This window comes from Emys orbicularis, chromosome 1 (assembly GCF_028017835.1).
Source record: "Emys orbicularis isolate rEmyOrb1 chromosome 1, rEmyOrb1.hap1, whole genome shotgun sequence".
NCBI classification, from domain to species: domain Eukaryota; kingdom Metazoa; phylum Chordata; order Testudines; family Emydidae; genus Emys; species Emys orbicularis.
The window spans coordinates 4,427,683-4,454,470 of record NC_088683.1 but is presented as its reverse complement, the minus strand read 5'-3'; the positions used below and the strand labels follow the sequence as shown (position 1 = coordinate 4,454,470).

At 50.6% G+C, this 26,788-nt stretch overlaps 1 protein-coding gene across 1 annotated transcript in view; it reads left to right on the top strand.

Annotated features, from left to right (window-relative positions):
- The window catches only part of SBF1 (SET binding factor 1), a 142,315-nt gene that overhangs the window by 79,883 nt on the left and 35,644 nt on the right, over positions 1 to 26,788 (top strand). The window contains exons 3-7 of the mRNA XM_065423346.1: positions 16,988 to 17,125; positions 17,410 to 17,538; positions 21,155 to 21,265; positions 24,936 to 25,041; positions 25,801 to 25,933. Coding sequence (XP_065279418.1) covers positions 16,988 to 17,125; positions 17,410 to 17,538; positions 21,155 to 21,265; positions 24,936 to 25,041; positions 25,801 to 25,933 — 617 coding nt within the window. The remainder of the gene's footprint in view (positions 1 to 16,987; positions 17,126 to 17,409; positions 17,539 to 21,154; positions 21,266 to 24,935; positions 25,042 to 25,800; positions 25,934 to 26,788) is intronic.

Sequence of the window (26,788 nt, the reverse complement as noted above, 5' to 3'; positions counted from 1 at the left end):
AATACAGGTATATAGTTAATATTCATAACTTCTGAAACAAAAATGATACATGCGTACAAATGGCGTAATCATATGAAGCAAATCATAACTTTTCCGTAGACATCTTACATGCCACACTTTGTACAAGATTTGTTGCAATTATATAACAGTGGTAGCAACAATGATCTACATGGTCATATTTTAATCAGATAACATCACAACTGTGATGTTGTGACAAGCTGAAAAGCCCTCCAAGCTTGCACTCACACCAACATCCACAACAGGGACTACACCAAGCTGTATTCATGAATGCTCTGGCCAGCTACTCATGAACCCACAATAGAGAGGCTACAGCCAAAATAACCACCAGCTCCCCAGCCTAAGACCGCAGAGCTGTACCGTCCTGCCCTAGTCAAAACCCGACCAGTACGAATTTATTACCCAGTTCGCCACTTCTACAAAGGAAAGTGGATGTGCAGTGTGACAGACCCAGACCAGTGGGGTACAGGAGTCTGGTAGAGGGCAAATATACTGGTCACTGGATGAGTAGTTTTCTGTTCCCTGAGTGACCAGAGCAGGGGCTGCACTAGAGTAATCAGGAACCTGCTAGAACCAGTTAAGGCAGGCAGGCTAATTAGGACACCTGGAGCCAATTAAGAAGAAGCTGCTAGAATCAATTAAGGCAGGCTAATCAGGGCACCTGGGTTTTAAAAAGGAGCTCACTTCAGTTTGTGGTGTGAGTGTGAGAAGCTGGGAGCAAGAGGCGCAAGGAGCTGAGAGTGTGTGCTGCTGGAGGACTGAAGAGCACAAGCGTTATCAGACACCAGGCGGAAGGTCCTGTGGTGAGACTAAGGAAGGTGTTTGGAGGAGGCCATGGGGAAGTAGCCCAGGGAGTTGTAGCTGTCATGCAGCTGTTACAGGAGGCACTATAGACAGCTGCAGTCCACAGGGCCCTGGGCTGGAACCCAGAGTAGAGGGCGGGCCTGGGTTCCCCCCAAACCTCCCAATTGACCTGGACTGTGGGTTCTTCCAGAGGGGAAGGTCTCTGGGCTCTTCCCCAACCCACATGGTGAATCTCTGAGGCAAGAAAATCCACCAATAAGCGCAGGACCCACCAAGATAGAGGAGGAACTTTGTCACAGCAGCAACACTTGTTCATGAGCTGAGATTTATCCCCTTTGAACGTCAACAAACAGTGTTGTAGTAAAATTTGAAATAGAGTTATTAACTATGGAAAGATAGCTTTTAAGTGATAGCAAACAGATCAAAGTAGATTACCATAAGAAATAAAACAAAATGCAAACTAAGCCTACAATATTAGATAGGATCTGAATCAGTAATGTCTCAACCTGACTGATGATACAAGCAGTCCACCAAGTTTCCATACACAGGCTGGAAATCCCTTTAACCTGGAACCAGCACTCTCTCCCTCCTCTCTCTCCCTCTCCCCCTGTTCAGTCCTTTTCCTCCGGTACTTTCAGGTGTGTTTTGTAGGGAGAGCGAGGTCCCCTCATGATGTCATAAGACCAGCTATACTGGGTCAGACCAAAGGTCCATCAAGCCCAGTATCCTGTCTTCCAACAGTGGCCAATGCCAGGTGCCCCAGAGGGAATGAACAGACAGGTTACACTGCTCTACAGCCAAAATGCTTCTGAAATAAATGTAGTCAAACTTTACTAATTCTGGGTCACTGAAAACGAAAATGATGCTTAAAATTGTTGATTGGCTCTAGTTTTCAAGATATGCTATTGGGTCAGTATATACGACCCTTGACTTGGGAATGGCGGAGGATAAGTGAGTTATAAAGGGAAGGGATCTCAATTTAAACCAGAAATGACTAAAATACATCTTTGACTGGATCTATGAATAAATCTATGACTGGGTTTGGACAGTACTTGCTTTTTAGGCAAAACAATGAATGATGCAATCTGAAGCTGGTATTGCATCATACATGATATGAATTGCATCATGTTATTCCTAGAAGTCATGGATGATGCAATCATAACGAAGCTTACATTGCTCTGCTGAACAAATTGCCCTATATCAGCTCTAGAAATCATACAGTGTCGTGCTCTCTTATTTGTCAGTGTTTGATTTTGCAAAGGGGCACATTTCTGTTTAGCCAAAGTGAGCAGAGATGCCTCGTACTTGTGTGAACAGTGCAAATAACTTCTGCTATGTTTGTGGTGAAGTGACTTTTGCATCACAAAAGCGCAGTATAACCACTATGGTTAAGAGAGCCTATCACCTTTATTTTGGCTGCAAAATTGGAGATCAGGACAAGAGGTGGGCCCCACACATATGCTGCAACACTTGTGCAACAAATCTTCGCCAGTGGTTGAACAGGAAAAGAAAATCTATGCCTTTTGCAGTGCCAATGATTTGGAGAGAGCCAACAGATCATACCAGCAATGGTTACTTCTGCATGGTGCCTCCAGTTGGGAAAGGTGTGTCAAAGAAGAAAAAGTGGACTGTGCATTATCCAAACATTCCATCAGCTATACGCCCAGTACCCCACGGAGAAGGACTGCCGGTTCCTGAGGCACCAGAATCATTCTCACTTGAGTCAGAAGAGGAAGAGGATGAAACTTCTGGTCCTGAACCATCAATGTCACAGGACCCACATTTTCTCCCATCCTCCTCCTCTGAACCACACCTCATAACACAAGGTGAACTGAATGACCTTGTCAGGGATTTGGAACTACCCAAGAGTAAGGCAGAGCTGTTGGGCTCCAGACTACAGCAGTAGAATCTCTTGGCAGATGATGTTAGGGTTTCCATGTTCCGTGACCGTCAAAAGGATCTTGTCCCATTCTTCTTCATGGAAGGTTATCTTGTAGCCTGCAACAACATGGATGGTGTGATGGCAGCCCTCAACATCGTTCACGATCCAGATGAGTGGAGACTGTTCATTGATTCATCGAAGACGAGTCTTAAAGCTGTTTTACTGCATAATGGCAATGTTTTGCCATCAATTCCAGTTGGTCATGCAGTCCATATGAAGGAAACCTATGACACATGAAACAACTTTTGAGGTGCATAAACTATGACCAACATCAGTGGCAGCTTTGTGGCGATTTGAAGGTTGTTGCTCTCTTGCTTGGTCTGCAGACTGGATACACAAAGTACTGCTGTTTTCTCTGCGAATGGGATAGTCGTGCAAGAGATTCCCACTACATCAAGAAAGATTGGCCACTCCGACAGTCATTGGAGCCTGGGAGGAAAAGTGTTCAGCATCCACCACTTGTTGAATCAAGGAAGATTTTGTTACTACCCTTACATAACAAGCTGGGTCTGATGAAGAACTTTGTCAAGGCCATTGACAAAACACAAGCAGCTTTCAAGTACCTCCGTGGAAAATTTCCAAGGTTAAGTGAAGCTAAGATAAAGGAAGGTGTCTTTGTTGGTCCTCAGGTTCGTGAACTTCTTCGAGATGATGCATTTGACCATGCACTGCGTGGCAAGGAAAAGACGGCATGGAAAGCCTTCCAGTTAGTGGCAATAAATTTTCTTGGAAACAACAAGGCAGACAACTACAGGTTGTTGGTGGAAAACCTCCTCAAGGCATACAAAAGCCTTGGTTGCAACATGTCACTAAAGATACATTTTTTGCACTCTCATCTAGATTTTTTTCCACCGAACTGCGGAGCAGTGAGCGACGAGCATGGTGAGCGATTTCACCAGGACATTGCAACAATGGAGAAACGCTATCAGGGCAAATGGAGCCCATCAATGCTTGCAGACTATTGCTGGACAGTGACAAGAGATGCTCCATTTAATGAATACAAGAGACAAGCCAAGAAGCGCCGAGTAGACACTGAATAGGTCTAAACTATGTACATAATAGTTTTTTGCCTTTTGTTTCATAAGAAATTTTATTTATATAACCCTTTTGCTGATTTTTAAAGTGTTACATAAACAGGACAGGTGAAAGATTATCATGTAAAGCAACCATAAACACATGAAAAGACCTAGGTTTACAATTTATGATTAAAACTCTATCTACACAATATACATAGACATAAAATGTAAAAACTTAAATATCTTAGAAACAGTAGCCAATCATTTGTTTTAATTGTCATATTTGAATTCAGCACATCAAAATACATAATAAATAGCACATTTTATCTCTGAAGCAGACGACTTCTCAAAAATTGTAGACCAGTGTTATCAAGTTGATCCATGCCGTCACCCAATTCCAGCTTCTGGCAAACAGAGGCTAGGGACACCATTCCTGCCCATCCTGGCTAATAGCCATTGATGGCTATCTTCCAAGAATCTATCTAGCTCCCTTTTGAACCCTGTTATAGTACTGGCCTTCACAACACCATCTGGCAAGGAGTTCCCAGAGGTTGACAGTGCGTTGCATGAAAAAATACTTTGTTTGTTTTAAACCTGCTACCTATTAATTTCATTTGGTGGCCCTTTGTTCTTGTATTATGAGAAGGAGTAAATAACACTTCCTTATTTACTTTCTCTGTACCACTCATGATTTTATAGACCTCTAGCATATCCCCCCTTAGTCACCTCTTTTCCAAGATGAAAAGTCCCAATCTTATTAATCTCTCCTCATACGGAAGCTGTTCTATACCCCTAATCATTTTTGTTGCCCTTTTCTGAACCTTTTCCAAGTCCAATACATCTTTTTTGAGATGGGGCGACCACATCTGCACGCAGTATTCAAGGTGTGGGCGTACCATGGATTTATATAGAGACAATATGATATTTTCTGTCTTATTATCTATCCCTTTCTTGATCATTCCCATCATTCTGTTTGCTTTTTTGACTGCCGCTGCACATTGAGTGGATGATTTCAGGGAACTATCCAGAATGACTCCAAGATCTCTTTCTTGAGTGATAACAGCTAATTTAGACCCCATCATTGTATATGTATAGTTAGGATTATGTTTTCCAATGTGCATTACTTTGCATTTATCAACATTAAATTTCATCTGCCATTTTGTTGCCCAGTCACCCAGTTTTGAAAGATCCTTTTGTAGCTCTTCGCAGTCTGCCTGAGACTTAACTATTTTGAGTAGTTTTGTATCATCTGCAAATTTTGCCACCTCACTGTTTATCCCTTTTTCCAGATCGTTTATGAATATGTTAAATAGGACTGGGCCCAGTACAGACCCCTGGGGGACACCACTATTTACCTCTCTCCATTCTGAAAACTGACCATTTATTCCTACCCTTTGTTTCCTATCTTTTAACCAGTTACCAATCCATGAGAGAACCTTCCCTCTTAACCCATGACTGCTTATTTTGCTTAAGAGCCTTTGGTGAGGGGCCTTGTCAAAGGCTTTCTGAAAATCTAAATGCACTATATCCACTGGATCTCCTTTGTCCGCATGCTTGTTGACCCCCCCCTTAAAGAATTCTAGTCGATTGGTGAGGCATGATTTCCCTTTACAAAAACCATCTTGACTATTTCCCAACAAATTATGTTCATCTGTGTCTGATAATTTTGTTCTTTATGATAGTTTTAACCAATTTGCCCGGTTCTGAAGTGAGGCTTACTGGCCTGTAGTTGCCAGGGTCCCCTCTGGAGCCCTTTTAAAAAATTGGCATCACATTAGCTATCCTCCAGTAATTTGGTACAGAAGCTGATTTAAATGATAGGTTACAGTCAGATGACAGTTGTTAGTCCTGCAATTTCACATTTGAGTTCCTTCAGAACTCTTGGGTGAATACCATCAGGTCCTGGAGACTTATTACTGTTTAGTTTATCAATTTGTTCCAAAACCTCCTCTGACACCTCAATTTGGGACAGTTCCTCAGATCTGTCACCCAAAAAGAATGGCTCAGGTTTGGGAATCTCCCTCACATCCTCAACAGTGAAGACCGATGCAAAGAATTCATTTAGTTTCTCCGCAATGGCCTTATCGTCTTTGAGTGCTCCTTTAGCATCTCGATCATCCAGTGGCCCCGCTGGTTGTTTAGCAGGCTTTCTGCTTCTGATGTATTTAAAAAGTTTTTTGCTATTACTTTTGGAGTCTTTGGCTAGCTTTTCTTCAAATTCTTTTTTGGTCTTTCTAATTACATTTTTACACTTTGTTTGCCAGAGTTTATGCTTTTTTCTATTTTCCTCATTAGGATTTATCTTCCACTTTTGAAAGGATGCCTTTTTGCCTCTCACTGCTTTTTACTTTGTTGTTTAACCACGGTGGCTCTTTTTTGGTTCTCTTACTATGTTTTTTAAATTGGGGTATACATTTAAGTTGAGCCTCTATTATGGTGTCTTTAAAAAGTTTCCACGCATCTTGCAGGGATTTTACTTTTGGTGCTAAACCTTTTAATTTCTGTTTCACTAACCTCCTCATTTTTGTGTAGTTCTCCTTTCTGAAATTAAATGCTACAGTGTTGGGCTGCTGTGGTGTTTTCTCCACCACAGGGATGTTAAATTTAATTATATTATGGTCACTATTACCAAGCGGTCCAGCTATATTCCCCTCTTGGACCTGATCCTGTGCTCCACTTAGGACTAATTGCCTCTCCTCTGGTGGGTTCCAGAACTAGCTGCTCCAAGAAGCAGTCATTTAAGGTGTCAAGAAACTTTATCTCAGCATCCCTTCCTGAGGTGATAGGTACCCAATCAATATGGGGATAGTTGAAATCCCCCATTATTATTATTGAGTTTTTTTATTTTAATAGCCTCTCTAATCTCTCTGAGCATTTCAGAGTCACTAACACCATCCTGGTCAGGTAGTCTGTAATATAGCCCTACTGCTATATTCTTATTTTCCAAGCATGGAATTACTATCCATAGAGATTCTGTAGTACAATTTAGTTCGTTTAAGATTTTTACTTCATTTGATTCTACACTTTCTTTCACATATAGTGCCATTCACCCACCAGCATGACCTGTTCTGTCCTTCCGATATATTTTGTACCCTGGTATTACTGTGTCCCATTGATTATCCTCATTCCACCAGGTTTCCATGATGCCTATTGTATCAATATCCTCATTTAATACTAGGCACTCTAGTTCACCCATCTTATTATTTAGATATCTAGCTTTGGTATATAAGCATTTTAAAAACTTGTCATTTTTTGGCTGTCCCCTATTGCATGATGTAATTGAATGGGACTTTTTTTCATTTGACTGTTTCTCATCAGATCCTCCCTGTATTTTATCATTTTCCATCCTCTCCTCCTTATTAGGACATAGGGAATCTCCAGTTATAGATCCTCCCCTAAGGGATGTCCGAACCACATGCTCCTCTGCACCTGTTGGCTTTCCCCCAGTCCTTAGTTTAAAAACTGTTCTACGACCTTTTTAATTTTAAGCGCCAGCAATCTGGTTCTGTTTTGGTTTAGGTGGAGCCCATCCTTCCTGTATAGGCTCCCCCTCTCCCAAAAGCTTCCCCAGTTCCTAATAAATCTAAACCCCTCCTCCCTACACCACCGTCTCATCCACGCATTGAGACCCTGCATTTCTGCCTGTCTACCTGGCCCTGTGCGTGGAACTGGAAGCATTTCAGAGAATGCTACCATGGAGGTCCTGGACTTCAATCTCTTACCCAACAGCCTAAATTTGGCTTCCAGGACCTCTCTCCTATCCTTCCCCATGTCGTTGGTACCTACATGTACCACGACCACCGACTCCTCCCCAGCACTACACATACGTCTATCTAGATGTCTCGAGAGATCTGCAACCTTCTCACCAGACAGGCAAGTCACCATGCAGTTCTCCCGATCATCGCAAACCCAGCTATCTATGTTTCTAATGATCGAATCGCCCATTACTAATACCTGTCTCTTCCTAATAACTGGAGTTCCCTCCCCCGGAGAAGTATTCTCAGTGCGAGAGGATATCACGACATCATCTGGGAGGAGGGTCCCAACTATGGGATCGTTTCCCTCTGCTCCAGTTGGATGTTCTCCTTCCCTTCGCCATCCTCCTCAACAGCACAGAGGCTGTCAGACTGGGGGTGGGACTGTTCTACTGTGTCCCGGAAAGTCTCATCTATGTACCTCTCTGTCTCTCTTAGCTTCTCCAGCTCAGCCACCCTGGTCTCCAAAGCCCGTACCGGGTCTCTGAGGGCCAGGAGCTCCTTGCACCGAATGCAGACATATGCTACCAGCCCATAGGGCAGGTAATCATACATGCTGCATTGGGTGCAATAAACTGGGTAGCCCCCACTCTATTGCTGGACTTCTGGCCGCATTATCATTTTAGGGATAGCTCAGTGGTTTGAGCATTGGCCTGCTAAACCCAGGGTTTGAGTTCAATCCTTGAGGGGGCCACTTAGGGATCTGGGGCAAAATCAGTACTTGGTCCTGCTAGTGAAGGCAGGGGGCTGGACTCGATGACCTTTCAAGGTCCCTTCCAGTTCTAGGAGATAGGATATCTCCATTTATTTATTTATTTATTTATTTATTTACTCCCGAAGCTTGTTCCCGTGTTGGTGCTTTGTTTTTATCAAGCAGTGTTTTGACCTTTAAGTGCAAAGAATGTTAGGTGTATCTAGCCCCTGCTCACACTCCCCCTGTAAACTCCCTCGCCAAACTCCCCTGTTAGCCGCTCCTGTTCGCTAGCTCCTCTGGTCGTTTAGGAGCGGGCTTTTTAAAGCCCTGCTCTGCCTGAGTAGCTCCGCCCCCGGGTTATGTTCTCTTTTTATATCTTCTTCCAACTTGCTGGAAAGCTCCTTTGCTGTGACCTGGGTCAAACAGTTCCTATTATGTACTGCTATCTCTGAGAGGTTTCTATTGCACACAGTTCCTGGGGTAACCCTTGTGCTTGTGTGCATTTCCTCAATAAGTCACAAACATTGGCCTTTCTATTGTTGTGCCTGAAAGGCGGTTTGTGGGTATTCTCAACCTCACAACATGTTTCAGTAGCACATACAGTAACCCCTCACTAAAAGTCGTCCCGGTTAACGTTGTTTTGTTGTTACGTTGCTGATCAATTAGAGAACATGCTCGTTTAAATTTGCAAAATGCTCCCTTATAACATTGTTTGGCAGCTGCCTGCTTTGTCCACTGCTTGCAGAATGAGCAGCCCGTTGGAGCCGGCTGGTGGGGGCTTGGAACCAGGGTGGATCAGCAGCGCCCCGCTCCCCTAAGTTCCCTGTGCGGCAGCTGCCCAGCAGGCTATCAATTGCTGGCAGTTCAGCTGTCCCTCCCCCCCCACTGCCATGTGCTGCTCCTGCCCTCTGACTTGGAGCTTCTCCCGGGAGCCTCCTGCTTGCTGGGGGGGGGGGGGGAGGGGAAGGGGGAGGAGAGCTAATATCGGGGTGTCCCTCTCCCCCCTGCTTAGCCCATCTCCATATAGAGCTGGGGGGACATGACAGGGCTTAGGATGGAGGGAGTGTGCTAGCAGCAGCTGCTGTCTCAACTTCCTGGTCCACTTAAAAAGGCAATCTACTTAGAGTAGTTCAGCGTACTTAAAGGGGCAATGCGCATCTCTCTCACACACACAGGGCATGTGTCTGTGTCTCTGTCTCTGTCTGCCATGCTGTCTCCCCTCCCTCCATTCCTGCTGCCTTGTAGAGTGTGAGGCTACATTAACAATAATGTGTTAACCCTTGAGGGCTCAGCTGAGTTCTAGTTCATTATTTAGCAGTAAGGCATTCCCTGGGAAATATCTCACCCTCTTCCACTCTCTGACTTTACCACCTCAACCAAGCTTCACAATCATCATTGCTGTGTACAGTATTCAATTGTTTGTTTAAAACTTCTACTGAATATACATACATACATACATATATATATATAATATAGTCTTTTGTCTGGTGAAAAAAATTTCCCTGGAACCTAACCCCCTCATTTACATTAATTTTTATGGGGAAATTGGATTCACTTAACATAGTTTCGCTTAAAGTCACATTTTTCAGGAATATAACTACAACATTAAGTGAGGAGTTACTGTATGTAGCCGAACTTCACATACGATGATAGCACATACAATCCAATGAGATATTAATGTCTAGCACAGGGGTCGGCAGCCTACGGCCAAACACGGCACGCGAGCCGATTTTGAGTGGCATGCAGCTCCCTGCCGCAGTCCCGGCCCCCAGCCCCACTCAGCCCCCCCGCCCACCGCTCTCCCCTGCGGGGGTAGGAGGCAGAAGCTTGGTTCTGCGGCAGCCAAGTTTCCCCCCCTCCCCCACTTCTTCCCCCAGCGTGTGCTTTCCTGCCCCTCCCCCTCTCCTTCCCTGAGCCAATCAGCTGATGGCCCTAGCGAGGGGGAGGGGGAAGAGCGGCAGCATGCACACAGCTCCGTAGGGGACGCAGAGAGAGGTAGGGACAGAGCCTGGGGGAAGGGGGTGGAACAGGGCATATCCCTTTCAGACCCCTGCCATGAGCCGCTCAGGGCAGGGGGCTGGGAGCACCCCCACGAGCCGAGCACCCCAGCCTTCTGCCCTGCACCCCTCTGCCCTGAACCCCCCCACCCCAACACACACCCATCCCTCTGCCCTGCACCTCCACAGCCCCATCCCTCTGCCCTGAACCCCCCACACACTCAGCCTTCTGCCCTGCACCCCCCATACCCCCAGCCTTCTACCCTGAACCTCCCACATCCCAACACACACCCAGCCCTCTGCCCTGCACCCCCCACACCCCCCAGCCCTCTGCCCGGAACCCCCCCACCCCAACACACACCCAGCCTTCTGCCCTGCACCCCCACAGCCCCATCCCTCTGCCTTGCACCCCCCCACACACTCAGCCTTCTGCCCTGCACCCCCCCCACCCCAACACACACCCAGCCTTCTGCCCTGCACCCCCACACACCCCCAGCCCTCTGCCCTGAACCCCCCCACCCCAACATACACCCAGCCTTCTGCCCTGCACCCCCCCAGCCCTCTGCCCTGATCTCTGAATCCCCCCCCACCCCAGCCTTCTGCCCTGAACCCCCTCCCCCAGCCCTCTGCCCTGACCCCTGAAACACCCCCCCCCCCCAGGTCTGGGGTCCCGGCCACAGGCCCTGATCAGCCCGCTGCCGGCCTAGGTGAACAGAACCCCAGGCTGGCAGCGAGCTGAGCAGGCTGGTGGCGTAAGATCAGCATTTTAATTTAATTTTAAATGACGCTTCTTAAACATTTTGAAAACCTTGTTTACTTTACATACAACAATAGTTTAGTTATATAATATAGACTTATAGAAAGAGACCTTCTAAAAACGTTAAAATGTATTACCGGCACGTGAAACCTTAAATTAGAGTGAATAAATGAAGACACTGCACACCACTTCTGAAAGGTTGCCGACCCCTGGTCTAGCAAATCAGGACTTTTAGAATGATGCCTCAGAAGGCATACTTTGTACAAAACATATCCTAATTATATGACAGTGGTGAATAAGGGGTTGCCGGGGTGTCAGAGGGTGTGAGAGAGAAGGGTGCTGGCTTTAACGTTCTCCCCCACTTCCCCAGCCTCGTGTTTCATGGCTGAGCAGATCCCCTCTCCTGGCAGGGCCCCAGTGAGTAGTATTAGGCTTCTCTGTTGTTTTTAGAGAGGGGGAATAATAGAGTCCTTATCTGCTTTCCAAGAACCTGTTAATTGCCTGTCTGCAGCATCAGGCGTCATTCATTCCTTGAGTCCTGAAGGGCATAAAAGGGTTCTTTTATGCCCAGTGCTCCCTGAATCCCAGCAGAACTCAGAGGAGGGGCCCTTGTATCAGAGCCCATCCATTTCCTGAATCTTGGCAAGGGCTGTTTTTTGGAGATGATGCAGGGTCTGGAGGCCTTGTCTAGCGCTGATGGATTTAGACGGGACAATAATGGGGTCTCCTGGCTGAAGTAAAATCTCCATTGTCAGTCTCCTATAAAGCTTCTCCTTCTCTGAGTCCAGTCTTGTAGGTGACCTTCATCCTGCCCTTTAGATTTCTCTCCCTAGTTCATCTCTGCTGCTGGAAGGACAACCTTGGTGTACTAGCGGGATCCAGATTGGCTAGCCTCAGTTACACTCAGGTGCTGTTACGAGCCCACAGAGCCCTTAGCTTATTGTTTCACTGGGTGCGCAGATGTGTGGCATCGCAGCCTGGCTCTGATAAGGGATGGAGCAGGCAGTTTCTGTAGGTGTGAGCTTTCTAGGCTGTCATTGTCCCCCTGTAGCAGCCATTTCTGTCCAGCTGTCTTCACTGCATACTAATGCAGGCATTTGAAGAGCTTGGCCTTTGCTAGTGTCCCCATATATAAAAGGTAAACAGGATGACCCGGGTTGTGAGCCATCGATCCCAGGCAGACTCATGGCAATGCTGATACAGGATGCAGTCAGTAAATAATTACAGGGTAGGTACATAATTAATGTCAGACAACATAGCTTTATGGAAAATAGGATTTGTCAGACAAACCTGATACTGTTTTTGATGAGATGATGAATTTGGTTGATAGATTCATAGAGTTTAAGGCCAGAATGGAGCATTAGATCATTGAGTCTGACCACCTGTGTCACAGGCCATTACATTTTACCCAGTTACCCCTGTACTGAGCCCAATAACTTGTTTGACTAAAGCATATCTTCCAGAAAGGCAGCCATTGTGGATTGGAAGACACGAAGAGATGGACAATCCATCACTGCTCTGGGTATCTTATTCCAGTGGTTAATCACCTCCACTGTTAAAAAAATGGGGCCTTATTTCCAATTTGAATTTGTCTGGCTTTAGCTACCAGACATTGGTTCTTGTTCTGCCTGTCTCCTCTAGATCAAAGAGCCCTCTGGTACCCGGTATTGTCTCCCTGTGAAGGTACTTCTACACTGTAATCAAGTCACCTCTGAAAGCTGGCTCTTGGTGTTGTAGTCAGGCTCTTTGCAGCCCAGCTCTCGGCCCCACCTCCCCATGGACATAGAAACCAGAATTCTTTTCCCCTAGGTGTAGCAGAAGTGACTTTTGAGGGGAGAGGCTGCTGCGGAGAGGTGCAGTCTGTGCAGAGCTCGGGTCTTGCAACCCCTGGAGACCCAAGGATTAGGGCTATGTAGAGGACTCTTATCTACAGGGAACTCCATTCCTCTTATCTTGCTCTCCCCGGAGCTGAGATTACTCATTCTCTGCTAGCTCATCTCTTGCCCTCTCCCTCCCTTGGCAGCCAGCAGCAGTGAGTTGGGTTATAAGGAGAGAAGGTAACGACTTTTCATGCAGAGCAATGCTAGCACACCTAACAAACCAAACTAGGGTGACCAGATGTCCCGATTTTATAGGGATAGTCCCGATATTTGGGGCTTTTTCTTATATAGGCTCTTATGAACTCCCACCCCCTTCCCGATTTTTCACACTTGCTGTCTGGTTACCCTAAACCAAACTGATCTCCCGACTCCTGTATAAGATTACTGCTCAACCATCTTTGGGTTGGAACATGACCTGCATTTGACAGCTCACAGCAACTCTACACAGCGCATCAGGACAGGATATGGAGAATGCCATATCTGCTTAAACTGCAGTGTAATTCCACCCTGACTTGAATATAGCTAGGACACTCCGCCTAATGCCTGGCTCTTCAGGATTCCTGGAGGATCTGTTGTAACCCTGAGAGGTGAAGGCTTCTGCTTTGGTGTGTCACCATAGATACAGCACCTGTAACATTAATGGGCTCTTTGGTGCTCATACAGGGGCAGCAATTGACGTCTTGATTCACAGGGTCGCTAGTAGGTGGGGCCCCCTACTGAATCGCCATTTGCAGCACGGAGGGCCAGCGTTCTTTGGAGATGTCCCATGCATGGACTGACCTTGCCTGACCCTGCTTAGCTGGTGAGCACCAGCAGAGGGCAGAGTGTCTTGATGTTACATCTTCCATGAACAAGGGGTTTTATAAACACATGGCTACTTTGTGTTGCCTTGTGTATGGGTTAGTAAGCTGGGTAGCCTCACTTATGTTGGGCTGCCAGTGACACTGATCGTAGTCTCCCAACTCCAGGCCTGAAGGGTGGGAGTGTATCTGCTGCTCGTTTGAGGCAGAGACTTGTGTGCAGACCAGATGCTATATCCAGGAATCTAGCTTCTCTCCTCCTAGTGGTTTCAGGAGGAGCTCCCAGCTGAAAACTGGCCTGGCGTGCCCTTGGTGTGTCTCAGTTGGCCTGTCATGCCCTTGGTGTGTGTCATGCATTGGGGACTGAATTCTGAAGGCATTCTGCTGCTGTGAGGTCAATCTAAGCCTTGATTGCACCTGCTGACCTCCAGCTCCTGGAGAGAGAACTGGGTTTACATAACCTGGCTGCCTTGCCTTGGCTTGAGAGTGACTTCAACACCATGGAAATAGCCTGGGGTGTATTTATATAGAGGACTCCTTTTGATGCCGTTGTTCCACTAATCCCTTTTAATGATGTTTGCACACTGCAGGCCATTGCAGGCTATAGTGCTTGTCTTTGAAGTAGGTCAAAGATCCCTTGGCACAGAGGGCAGGTGTTGGGGAGACAGCTTGTGCTGACCTAGGGAGAACAGAGCTGAGCCTGTGTCCGGTAACGGAGACGCTGTGACCTCGCTGAATTTCTCACTGGAAGGGGCAGTCTCAGAAGAATCGGTCAGTCATGAGCTCAGTCCCGCAGGCCACTGAGACAGCACACTGAGCTCCAGGGCTTGAGAGGGAAGGGAGCAGCTTGTATCGAGCTCAGTGTGGAGCTGTCTGGGAGCTGATTCTGATTCCTGAGTCCTGATTAGCCGCTGTCTGCTAGAGGGATGTCTCCTTATCTCAGGGCCTTTGACAGGCTGGAAGATGCTGATAAAGAGAGAAAACGTGATCTAGCTGCCTGTGTCCTTGTTTCCGTGGTTCCCAGGAGATGTTTGTGTAGCGCATTGGTCCCCCAGTGGAAGGCGCAGCGTTACGCGGTGGGGACATGCCCTCAAATGAGGAGTGTTGCTCCCGCTGAGGGTAGGTCTATGGGATATGGGCCCAGGAAATCAAATGGACTGTGAGTCCTGGCCAGCACTGGGATCTCTGGCTCAGGCAGTGCTCCTGCATTGCACAGAAGGTAACTTGTCCTCACCCTGCAGCCCAGGACTGCTCAGACACAGGTTGGGATTAATGCACTGCATGGAGTAGGTGGGTCCTTGGAGCTCAGCCGCCTCTTACCTGGGTGCAGGAGTGCTCTGCCCTTCCACGTTCCTGAGGCTTGGCAGCTCCCATTGCAGGATGCAAGTTCTCCCTCCTGCTGCACAGAGTCTTGGTGGTGGTCCATGGGACACCTGGGGCAGAGTATAAAGCATGCTGCAGTCTCCTTTGTTGGATTTGCTCTTTTTTGCTGCCACCGAGCAGGATCCAAGAGCCACGTGGGACAATTCCTGGGCTAGGCGGTTCAGCGAGGCAAGTCCCACCACAAACCTCTATGGAGGGTTCGGAGCCAAGCTCCATAAGGAGAGGAAACTGATGACTACTTTGATAACTCCATTGGGGCATATCTCACTGCTGCCAATTGGTAGGGCAGCTAGGTCAGAGGCAGCATGACCTGGGGCAGTGGCAGGAAGGGTGTGATGGAGGAAATGACACACTCTGGAATGCAGGAGTGAGGGGCCTGGAGAAGCAAAGGATTCCAGCCTCAGCCCCAGCAAAGAACTCAGCAGGGTTTCTGTCCCTCGTGCCCTCATCACTGTAATATCTGGATACCTGGAAATCTGTTTGATGCCCATTGCAGTCGTCACCTATGTTCCACTGTGATGGGTGCCTTAAAAATACCTGGGGGGAAGAGGTGGATAAACAGGGCTGGTAGCTTTGGAGAGGGTATAGACTAGGGAGTGCTTCAGGGCTGACCAAATTTCTCTAGCCCTGGTGATCCAGTAGCCTCCTGATTGAACCTCCCTGTTGATCAGGTTAGCAGGCTTTGGTCTGGAACAGGAATCCACATCGTTTTACCGGGAGCTTGCCATCATCTCTCAGCATCAGCCTATTACTTTCCCCGGTCTCTGGCAGAAGGGGTGATGGTGGCTGGAAGGAGTGGGCAGTGCTAAGCTGCTCTGTTCCACATTCAGAGGAACGTAGTTTTTAAAAAGTCCCCACAAGCTGTCGTAACTGGACAGCGCACAGCAACACTACACCGTTGTTTAGGGGAGGAAGTGAGAAAAGCCCTATAGCAATGAAAACCGCATGGGGAATTCTCAGCCAGAAGGCTGGAATTCCCCCCCTTGGAGTTGGGCTGGGACCCCAGGGGTAACTCTTGTGGCAAGTCCCCTGGGATCTCTGAGCTCACAACCTCATCTGAAATGCAGCATTTCAAGCAGCACCAGGCTGGGATGCTGATTCAGAGGGAGGAGTGCCCTCTATTGGATCCACTATTTATCTATCAGTGTGTTGTGCAGCCTGTACGGTATAGTGCCAAATAGGTAACAGGCCCCACCCCCAGGAACTTGCAGTGCAGCAACGTCAGCTGCCTGGGCCTCGTCCGCATGCAGCTGCCCAGGACACTGATTAAATGGATCCAACTGACTCTCCTAGAGGAGGGGAGAGAGTCTGCTTTAGTTTAGACTCCACAGCCAGGTTCAGCTCAGGGCAAACCAGTGTGCCTGTGAAAGGCAGCCCCGCCTCCTAGATGTCAGCCTCTCAGCACAGCTCTCTTCTGCCAGTCTGGCCAAGCGAGATCGTGCAGCTCTTCTGAGACAGTAGGGGAGGCCCCTTGGCCTGAATGGGAACAGGTGCTTTTGCTCAGCCTGTTATCCTGGGCGTCCTCTTCTGTTGCCTGCCTTCTAACAGTTGCCCTGAGGGCTTCTCTAGGGTGGGTTTCTTCATGTTTTTCGGAAGATGGTTATGCTGCTCGGTGCTCTGTGTGTATATAGAAAGGGGCTCTGTCATGAATGCTGGCCACTGCTCCCCGCTGGCAACTCTAACTGAGCCACGCTTGTCTGTCTGAATCCCACCAAGTACTTGGCATGTTAGATAGGTAAGAAGCCAAGCTGCCTGCCCTGAGGAGCTTTGTCCCTTCATGTACAGCCCCTCCAGGAGCTCTCGACATGCTGCATAAGTGATGGGGGGGGGGAGAGGGACTGGGGGAAGAGCAAATGGGTCAGCCTGCATCCACCTGCCCCCGAGCAGGCTGTACAAGTCGCCTCCAGCTGACCAGTGTGTTCTCACCTTCGCCTCTTGCAGTTTTGTCAGCCGAGCGGTTGGCAGCTCTTCACCGAGCGGAATCCCCCCTCCTTCTTCGTTGCTGTGCTGACGGACATCAGCTCCGAGCGGCATTACTGCGCCTGCTTCACTTTCTGGGAGGCTGTCGAGAGTGCCCAGGTAATGCTCCCTGCGGGGGGAGGGGGGGAGGCATGCTGCCTGTGAAAGTGTTGGGGGCGGGGGCTGTTGCTGGTAAGCAGCTGTGAGCGAAAGCTCCTTATGAGAATTGTGGTTGCCCATTGCCCAGGTTGGTTGTACCCAGCACTCCTTTGTCAGAGGAGGGCCGCAATCTCCTGTAGTACTTGCCTCACATGGTGGTGTAGCTGTCTGAGGTGGTGGTGGGGCGGGGGGTGTCTATCCCCTCTCAAGTCCCTGCAGTGTGTCTGATCTGTCTCTCTCCCCAGTCTCAGAGCCACTCAAGGAATGGTGAGGAGGAGGAAGAGGAGTTGTCATCCCTCGTCCAGCCTGCGCAGCTCTTTGCCCCTAAGAGTTTGGTGCTAGTGTCACGACTGGACCATACTGAGGTTTTCCGGGTAAGGGTCAGGTGCAGTGCTGCATTTGGGGAGGAGAGGGTGGTGTCTGGATTCTCTGGGGACTTTCCCTTGCATTAATTCCTTGGCCCTCGGAACCACTGTCAGCCAACTCTTCTGCTTCTGAGAATTGGGGCATATAAGAGAGAGCACCAGTAGCAGCAGCGCCCTGCGGGATTTGCTGCTATGGTGCCTGCTCTGACCTTCTGCTCATGTCCAGCAGTTACTCAGGGCCATGTGTGTGGCTTATTCTGATCCTTCCCCAAGCTGTCAGGCTGTGGAGCTGCAAGGTGAGGACCTGCCTCTCAGTAAAATGCTAAGCACAAAATGTTCCTGGTGGAGTCTTTATTTCCCATCTTTATATTCTTCATGCTTGCTCTGTTATGAGGCTGTAAAAGGCTTGGAAAGGTGCAAGTTACAGCCTGGCTTGTTTGCAAAACTCAGCTTGGGTGGGTATGATCTAAGTGTCAGCAGCACCTCGCTTGCCAAGGCAGGCATGTGATCCTTGTGGCTGGATGGACTGTCTGACCCCTCTTGCCATTCTCTTCTTCAGCTCTTGGTCCAAATGCAAAGAGCATGTTGAAGTCAACAGAGCCTTGCCCTTGTACTGTGAGAGGGGGACCGTGGGCGTGCTGGCTGTGAAGCGGTGCTCACATGCAGTCTGTCAGTATGCCCACTCGAGACACATTGGTAAATGGCCGAGAGACTAGTGACTGTTCTCATCTTCAGTGGGAAGGTGCATCTATGGAGACTGCCAGCCCTGGTACCTGGTGTAGCCAGGTGTTTAGACTGAAATAGAGCATTGCATACTGGGACATGCGGTCTCCTCAAACCAGAGACCTGCCACACTTCGGTCATCCTGGCATGATGCCTTAGCATGGTGGCTGCAGTTTGAGCTGTGTGCTTGGATTGGCTGCTGTCATTCCCCAGGTCAGTGGGTCTGTCCCTCCCGATAGCAGTAAGACCTACTGTGGTTTTTGTGGGGGTTATAACATTTCTGGGGTTGGTCCAATTAGCCCTTCCTCTGACCTGCTGTCTTGGTGCTGTACCTGTCCAGAAATGCATTCCCTATTTTGGGGTACTGGTTGGGCCCTCCCTTGGCGATGGCGATGTCCAGGGTTCCTGAGTGGCACAGCAGCTTGGAGTTTTCTGAACAGTAAGAATGGTGTGCTGTGCTGCATGTCCCAAAGGGGGAAGCACCTTGGGGGCTTAGCTGGCAGAGCTGTCTGAACAGCTGCCAGGATGAGAAACTGGCAGACCTGAGCAAGAAGCCACAGAGACAGAGTCTGCAATCTCTTTCGTGCTCCAGAGCAGATGTTCTCTAAGGGCTGGTCCACACTAACCCCCCTCATTTCGAACTAAGATACGCAACTTCAGCTACGTTATTCACGTAGCTGAAGTCGAACTATCTTAGTTCAAACTTACCGCGGGTCCACACGTGGCAGGCAGGCTCCGCGTACTCCTCTCGCGGAGCAGGAGTACCGGCGTCAACGGCGAGCACTTCCGGGATCGATCCCAGAAGATCGATTGCTTACCGCCGGACCCAGAGGTAAGTATAGACGTACCCTAAGTGTCAAGTTCTCCAGGGCTCTTTGTTTTTCCTGATTCCTCTAGGTGGGAGGCTGAGATCACCATTAGGCAGTCAGGGAACCCCAGGCTACAATGGCCCTGTCACTCTGCAGGTATTGGTCCCAGGGGTGAGAGCTTGCCATGCTGGGAGAGTTCTTTGTGGGGCTGTGGGGCAGGGCATTGTAACCTTCCTGTGAACAAGACATCTGGGTAATCAGGTAACCTGGTGAGCCCAGCATAAAAGCTAGGCAGAGATCGATGCAGGAGATGGTACCTCGAGTGTATCTCCCCATGCAGGGAACTTGTCAACAGCATCTGTTCCAGTCCTTTGTCCCCTTATGCTGGGCTGCATCCTTTCAGGGATGTTGTGTGACAGACATTCTCCTTAGAGTGTGAAAGGACACAGAAGAAACTATTTGAGGATGTAGGCACTGCTCACGTGACCAGCTGGGACTCTGAAGTTAATGCTTTATCCAGCTGGTGGAGACTCTGGGATGGTGCTTCTTAGGACTTGCATAGTGTTTCCTGGGATCATTCAGATTTTGGCAAGGTGAATCTCTATTGAAGGGCCCTGAAAATTGCAAGGGACATGAAATGTCATTCTCTTGCAGTGCACAAGACCTGCTGGTAGAAGTGTGGAACAGACTTGACCTTACTGTAGCCGTGATAGGCCGGGGGGTCAGGAGGCAGCTTGGGCTGGAGATTGGAATTTGAGGGTCGCCCCCTGACCCAGCAGGGATGGGAAGGGCTGTGGAAAGGAAGCTCCCAGCCCCAAGTGGCGGGGGAAGGGTCCTGTGGTGCCCATCTTCGGGTGGTAAATAACCAAATGGAATTGAAGAGCAACTAAGGTCAAACAGTGCCATTGCCTGTGCGGCATGTGGAGCGAATTCTGGGGGCCTCACTGGAGGCTGCACTGCGGCAGCTTGCAGCACTTCTCAGCCTCAGCACACCTGACTGCCCTGCAGTCTGGCCAGGGCTTCCCTCCATACACCTGGGTTGTTTTTGTTGGGAACATGAGCAGTGTTTGCACGGTTCATTTGGCTATGTGATGATATTGCTCAGTCACTTGAGCTCTCTGGCTTATTAATTCCTGGGAGCAGATAAGCAGCAAGAGCGCCTGACTCTTCCCCTGTTGGGGCTTGGGCTTACATCAGTTTCCCCCTTTGGTTAGGGTCTGATGACCAAGGAAATGCACCTAGGATGGTGTAAGTGTCCCGTGGAGCCTATTGCTTTCACAGCACAAGCCAGTTCTCCCTCACGCTGCCCTTGCTCGCTCTCCACTTTGGTTAGATAGTAGTTGCGAGGTCTTATCACAGCATGTAGTCTAGATCTGTCCATCCCAGTGAGTTAGCCTAATGCTGGGCTGGGACATTCGCTCCTGTCCTGAGTGGGTCAGGCTGCTCATGCACTAACTAAACCAAGAGTCTTAGCGGAAGATAGATGTGCGTTGGGTCCCAGATGCATCTCCTGAAAGTTAGAACCGTCCACAGCTCTGACCACTAGACAGTGCTGTCTTTTGATGAGACTTTTGATGCAAACCTGCAGCGTTGTCGGGCTAGGTGCAGGGGCTCTGGCACTAGGGCTGTCCTCCGCCGGGATGACTCTTGGATTTTCTTCTCCCCCAGTGCTGACTGAAGCAAAGCTGCAGATTGAAGTGCACTGTTGGTGGTGCTGGAGGTCAGCGTGGTGCCACTGGGAAACAAGTAGCATCAAGCTGGGGCCTGTCCTGCTGTCTGTGCCTGAGATTGCACCCCTTGGACAGGGACTGTCTCACTGATTTGTAAAGAACTGTGTGCAATAAATACACAATCCCTTGTTGGCGACAAGGATTGCGAATGTCACTCTGAAGCGTTTGCAGCAGACAGGCTCCAAGCCCTGGCCGGGCCTGGACACGCTGTCCGCATGAGCAAGTGCTGGGCGTGCAATGGTTAGCTCCGTGTGAGCCCCAGCCAGTACCTGTGTTTCAAATGAGCGGCCTCCCACGCTGTGCTCAAGTGGCTTGTCTGCTTCTTGCTGTGGACACACCTCTCTGCTCTGTTTGCTCCTCCAGAACAGCCTGGGTTTGATTTACACCATCTACGTGGACGGGCTGAGTGCATCGCTGGAGAACGTCATTGGAAACCTCTTGACATGCACCATCCCCATTACAGGGGGAGCTCAGGTTGGTACCTGCTCATTTCTGTTCCCTCTTGAATGTGCCTTTCCCTCCCAGTGTGTGAAATGGCAGCAGCTCATCCAGGCCTGGATATATGGATGGGGGATGTTTCCATCCCTGCTCTGCTTCAGGGTGCGATGGGAATCGCGGGCAGTATCACTGGACTCTGGTTTCCTGGGATCAGCTGTGAAGCGGGTTGGGGACAATGCACTCAGAAGAGGCAGGAGAAGGCTACAGCTGCACTGCAGCCAGTCAAGTGGCTAGTGCAGACAGCGGCTTCCCATGTACTAGGGATGGAACTGCAGCAAACCATCTGGAGCCGCCTCTGGCTCCTCCCAGTGTCTTAGGGCAGCTTGGCTAATGGATTAGGTAGGGTGTCTAATACTGGCTTAGCAAAGGGTGGAAATTGGCCATGGTTGGAGAGTCCCATCTCAACTCCCTCTTTGTGGTACCCTCTTGTAGAGTGTCACCTGAAAGCACAGCATGGCTTGGGCATCAGTTAACCTGACCTCCCACCCGGACGAATCTGTCCGTGAGAACAGTTGCCATGCCCACTGGGCATGCATGCAGCCGGCAGAGACTCTGTTTCTCCATTCGCCCCGTCTGTCACACAGAGCTGCTTCAGAGCCTAGCAGCCACAGTCCATTGGTAAGAGCTGAGACCACCCAGCTGCGCTGGGTAGGCTGAATGGGGCTAACGTTTGCTGTGGGGAAGGCCTGGAACCCCCTCTTCAAACAGTCTCACGTGGGAATCTGGTCTCCTGCTTGTTCTCCGGCAGTCTGAGGAGGGGCCTGGCTTATGCTCAGAAATAGGGCTGTAAAAATGGCCCCTCCTTGTCATGTTCGCTGATCATCCCAGTCACTGACCAGAGCAAATGTCCTTGCAGCGCCCCTCCTGCTCCAGAGCCAGCTGGGCTGCACTCTGCCGGGAGCCAGCAGCAGAAGGGGCGCCCAAGGGGTGATGACAGAGCTTCTCAGCGGGGGTGGATATGGCCCAGTTGGATCTGGAATCCTGGCAGGGAGGGTTAGGAGGCGGCAGTTTTAGCCCTGGGCTCTCATGAGGTGGGGTGTCTGCATGGTTAAGGTTCTTGACTACGATCCTGAAGGTCGTGGGTTTGAGTCTCGCTCAGTGTCTCACAGAAAGGCCACCTCCAGTTCACCCAGGTTAGGGCAATCAAAGGCGGTCGGACGTGATGCTGGCCACATCACTCCCTTGTCTACTGCTGGCTAGGAAACGGATGCGCCTTAACTGCCTCAGCTCGATAAGCCATTGGCTCAGGGGAACTTAGACTCTCACGCTGCGCTGACACCTGGCAGCTCAGCCTGGACACAGCGCTTCACTCCTGCAGGGGTTGAGTTGCACGCTGCGAGCTGCTTTCCTGAGCTGCGGTGTGCTCAGCATGAAATCGCCAAGCCTCCTCCCCAGGATCCCTCCCTCTGGGTTGGCTGCAGCCTCTTGCCCTGCACCCACAGTGCAAAGTAGTGAGCCCCCAGAGGCCATGGGGATCCTTGAGTTGCAGTGTGCCCTAGTCCCTACAGGGTCTCTGATCTGCTCAGAGGCAGTCAAGCCGAGGGACCTTGGTGCCTAGAAGCACCAGATCTGGCCCCCACCTGGGGCGCTGTGGCACTGTCTGAAGAAGGGGGTGCAGCCTGTGAGACCTTTCTCCGTAGGCATCCCCAGGATGCCTGTAATGCAGAAGTGCCACCTTCATAGTCTCCAAGCCACTGGGCTTGGGGCTTCCTCCCCGGTTAGCCTAGAAGCACACACAAGGCATGGAGGGGCCTTCTTGGGGTGAGGCTGGAGGTTGTATATCAGCCATGCTGAGGCCCCACAAAAGAAGAAAGGGGATGTTCTGTTTGTAAGCCACGCAAGGAGGAGGCTGCGTGCCACATGCCCAGGGCTCCTCCTCACAGTCTAGGGGTGAGAGGGGCAGCTAACCTCGGCCAAGTCCCTCGTGGGCGAGCTATGCAAGCAGGTGGATAAGGATTGTCGCGCATCAGAGGCTCAGTGAGTGACATGTCTCGGTGGAGCCTAGAGTGCTCCTGGGAATGGGCTGCGGCCTTGGCAGTTGGTGCATCTCAGTGCTCACAGACCCTGGGGTGCTGGTGTTAGGGCAGTTTGAAGGTGGCACCACCCCTTCTTGCACTTTGCTTCCCCCCCTGCTGTATCTGGAAGGGCTCTTTCTAAATGTTGTGATGTGGCTTTTGTTGTGTCTGTCTGCACATTCCCTCCTTTGGGGGTTCAGGGCCCCGTTCACTGTTGGCTTTGGTATGATGTGTGCACGTCCCTCCTTGTTGTCTGGCTGTGCTGCAGTGTTGTGCGTTTCTAACTGACTGTGCTATCTCTGTCTGTCCCTATCTCAGCCTGACGTGGAGGACGAAAGAGCGGTATGCACACCTTTTCTTTCATCGGGTCTGTCTCCTCTGTAACACTCCTCCCTTGGATGTTCAAAAGCTGCACATGTCCGGCCCCTGCAGCTGCTGGGTCAGCATCCCCCACAGAGAGTGGGAGGAGAGACTGTGCGTCTCCCCAGCCCAGGCAGTGCACCCCTGGTTGTGCACATGGCTCTGTGTGTGTGTTAGGGATGCAGGTGACCATGCACATGGGCCACAGAAGAAGGGGTTACATGTCCTGGGACCCAGTTGGGTGACATCAGAGTTAGTATGCTCCGTTCTCACCGCCTGTCGAATGCACAAGATCCCAAGTGTTTTCTGGGAGAAGCCCTGTTGAGTTCTCTGAGGGCCAGGGCTGTTCCCTCCCCGGTGTGCGCCAGTGAAGGTTTTAAGGGGCATCTGAGGTGGGGCAGTGGCCAGGAGGGAGCGTGCCCAGTAAATGTGGTGACGCTAGTGTGCGTGAGCATTGCTGTAGAAAGCTGAGCAGGGAGATGGAGAGGAGTCTCAGAGATCCTTAGGGGAGTGTGATCAATAGACCTGAAGTCCTGAGATCGTACAGGCTCTGAACCAAGGCCAGGAGCCCACGGGTGGGTGGGAGTCCAGGCTCTGGGGCAGGGGAAGAGCTCAATACAGGTTTAAAATAAATGGTTGCAAAAGGGGGAGGCTATGCTGATCCATCCAGCCTTCGTCCCTCAGACCAGTCCGGGACAGCTGGTGCTCCCCTCTTCCTTGCGTAAGACACTGTACCTGCAATGAGAGCTTGTGTGTTTCTGGTGACAGGGCCGGGCGCTGCTGTACTGGCTACCCCAGTTGCTGCAACACTGCATGTGCTTCTGGGCATGCCCAGGATATCCCAGTGGAATGAACTCCATCCAGTAGGCTGAGTGCTAAGTACAGCCGTAGCTGTCTTGGGGGTGGTTCCCCTCTGCAGCTGGCCAGTGGCTCTCCCTCACTGGGGCAGCACTGAGTCAGGCAGTACCTACATATCGGCCCCACCGCAGGGTGCCCTTCCCCTTGCAGGGAGGAGTCACGCTCACACTGCAGCTGGGAAAGACGCAGTAGCCTATGGTGGGCGGCCCTGTGCCACCCCACAGGGTATAAAGCTGGACGACGTCCCTTTGGCCCCTGCGTCCTGTCCTGTCCATCACTGGGTGAGCCCAGCAGCTTCTGGAGTTTGGCCTTCCACTCTGAGGTGGTAGGTGGGAGCTGGCTCCCTGTGATGCCTGCGCTCGTCTGTTACTCGGCCTGAATCCCAGTGACTGGTGTGTGTCTGTTTCTTGCAGAGGACGATCTCTCTAGGGGCAGGCGACAGGCAGGTGATCCAGACGCCCATCAATGACTCTCTCCCCGTCAGCAGCTGCAGCGTAGCAGTGCTCTTCCGGCAGCTCGGTGAGACTCCACCCCGGCCTCACCTGCTCATAGGGACAGGTGCTGAATACCGTCAGCCAGTGCCCTTTGCAGTGAATTCCTCGTGCTGCCCACAATGCCATGCTCCTGACCTCAGCTTATCAGCTCAGTGCTCCACCCCCCCCCCCCCCCCCCCACATCCGACCGAATCTCTCCAACTCACACTGCCTTCCTTCTCTCAGGAAGTGAAGGGGAGCCTGGCAGTTGGGCTCTGGTTGTGGCCCCAAACTGTGGGTCCATTCAGATGCCATGTTAATGGGCGCTGACTGAGCACCTAGGCGGGGCAGCAGGAGAAGGCAGAGCTGGGTCTGAGCAGCTGCAGGCCATTCTGTGCAGGGATTTGTGCTCCAGCTGCTCTCACTGCATCAGCTGCCAAAGATGCCAGACAAGGGGGTGTGCAGAGCTCCAGGGGAGTCCCCAAGGGACTTTCAGAGCAGTCTGGCTGGCCCTAAGCTCAGAAACAGTCCGTGAGTTAGCAGGTCCTAGCACTGATCCAGAGGTGACAGGAGGTTTCTAGTAGACGACTGACACACTTGCTGTCCAGTGAATGGAAGAGGAAGTCCCATCCCCATGCAGCAGGAGGAAGGGGCAACAAGGGGTGGGGATGTGGGGGAGACTCTTGGCAGCCTGTTTGGTGGGGTGAGAGAGCAGGAGCTCGTGGGGCTCTAGCAGGACTCTGGTGCTGTACTTTGGGAAGAATCCACCTGCAAGTGCTGTATGCTCTGCCCCTTCTCTCCCCAGGGATCACCAACGTGCTGTGTCTCTTCTGTGCTGCACTCACCGAACACAAGATCCTGTTTCTCTCCAGCAGTTACCAGAGACTCACAGACGCCTGCCGGGCCCTGCTTGCGCTCATGTTCCCCCTCAAGTACAGGTGAGGGAGTGCCGAGTCCACCTGACACGTGGCTGGAGTAAAGCTACGTGCTGAAAAGGGGCTCGACATCCCGTGCAAAGCCCGTCTCCGGCTTTGCAGATTGCCGTGCCTCCCTCTGGCTCCGTGCACTAATGGTGTCCAAGTCCCATGACTAGTGTGGCTGATTACTGTAGGCCAAGCACTATCGGGGATGGCCAGGTGAAATCAAATCAGAGACGTGTTCTCTGGCTGCACTGAAAGCTCCTGTCCATGGCTTTAGAGGCGTCTATTATAATTAAATTCCTCAACAGCAAAATAACACGAATAACCCCAGCTCCGCACCCCCTGAGCAAAATTTGGGCTCTAGGCTATCAGAGAGGGAGCGAGTTTCAGCGCTGAAGTCCCCTGCCAGCTGCTTCCTCCGAGCCCAAGGAGCTGTGAGCATGAACTGATTGCAGCTGCCGCACGGCCTCATGGTGAGAGAGGGGGATGTCTCAGGTAGCCAGGTGCTGCAGATGCCGAGTGTGATCAGCTCTCACTGAGCTCAGTAAAGGCTTCGCACTTACAGGATTGGGCCCTCTGGGGTTCCCCTGTGATACACTCCATGCCTAAGTCACTCTGCAGGCAGTGCAGACCTCCAGAGCCCTGCTGTAAGGCTTCTCCAGCTCACCCCACCAGTGACCTGATTGAATGGGGTAGAGGAAATCAGCAGGACTCCAGGAGCCCCCAGAGCTGACCACCGCCAGTGACCCTCCCCAGAAAGGGTGATTGCATACAGGGCACTCGTTAGTGAGACGGCTGAGCGCCCTGCTCACCCCACCCTGAAGGGGAGATGTTGACTGGCTCAAACAGTGACCTGACGTCCCTTCCCAGCCC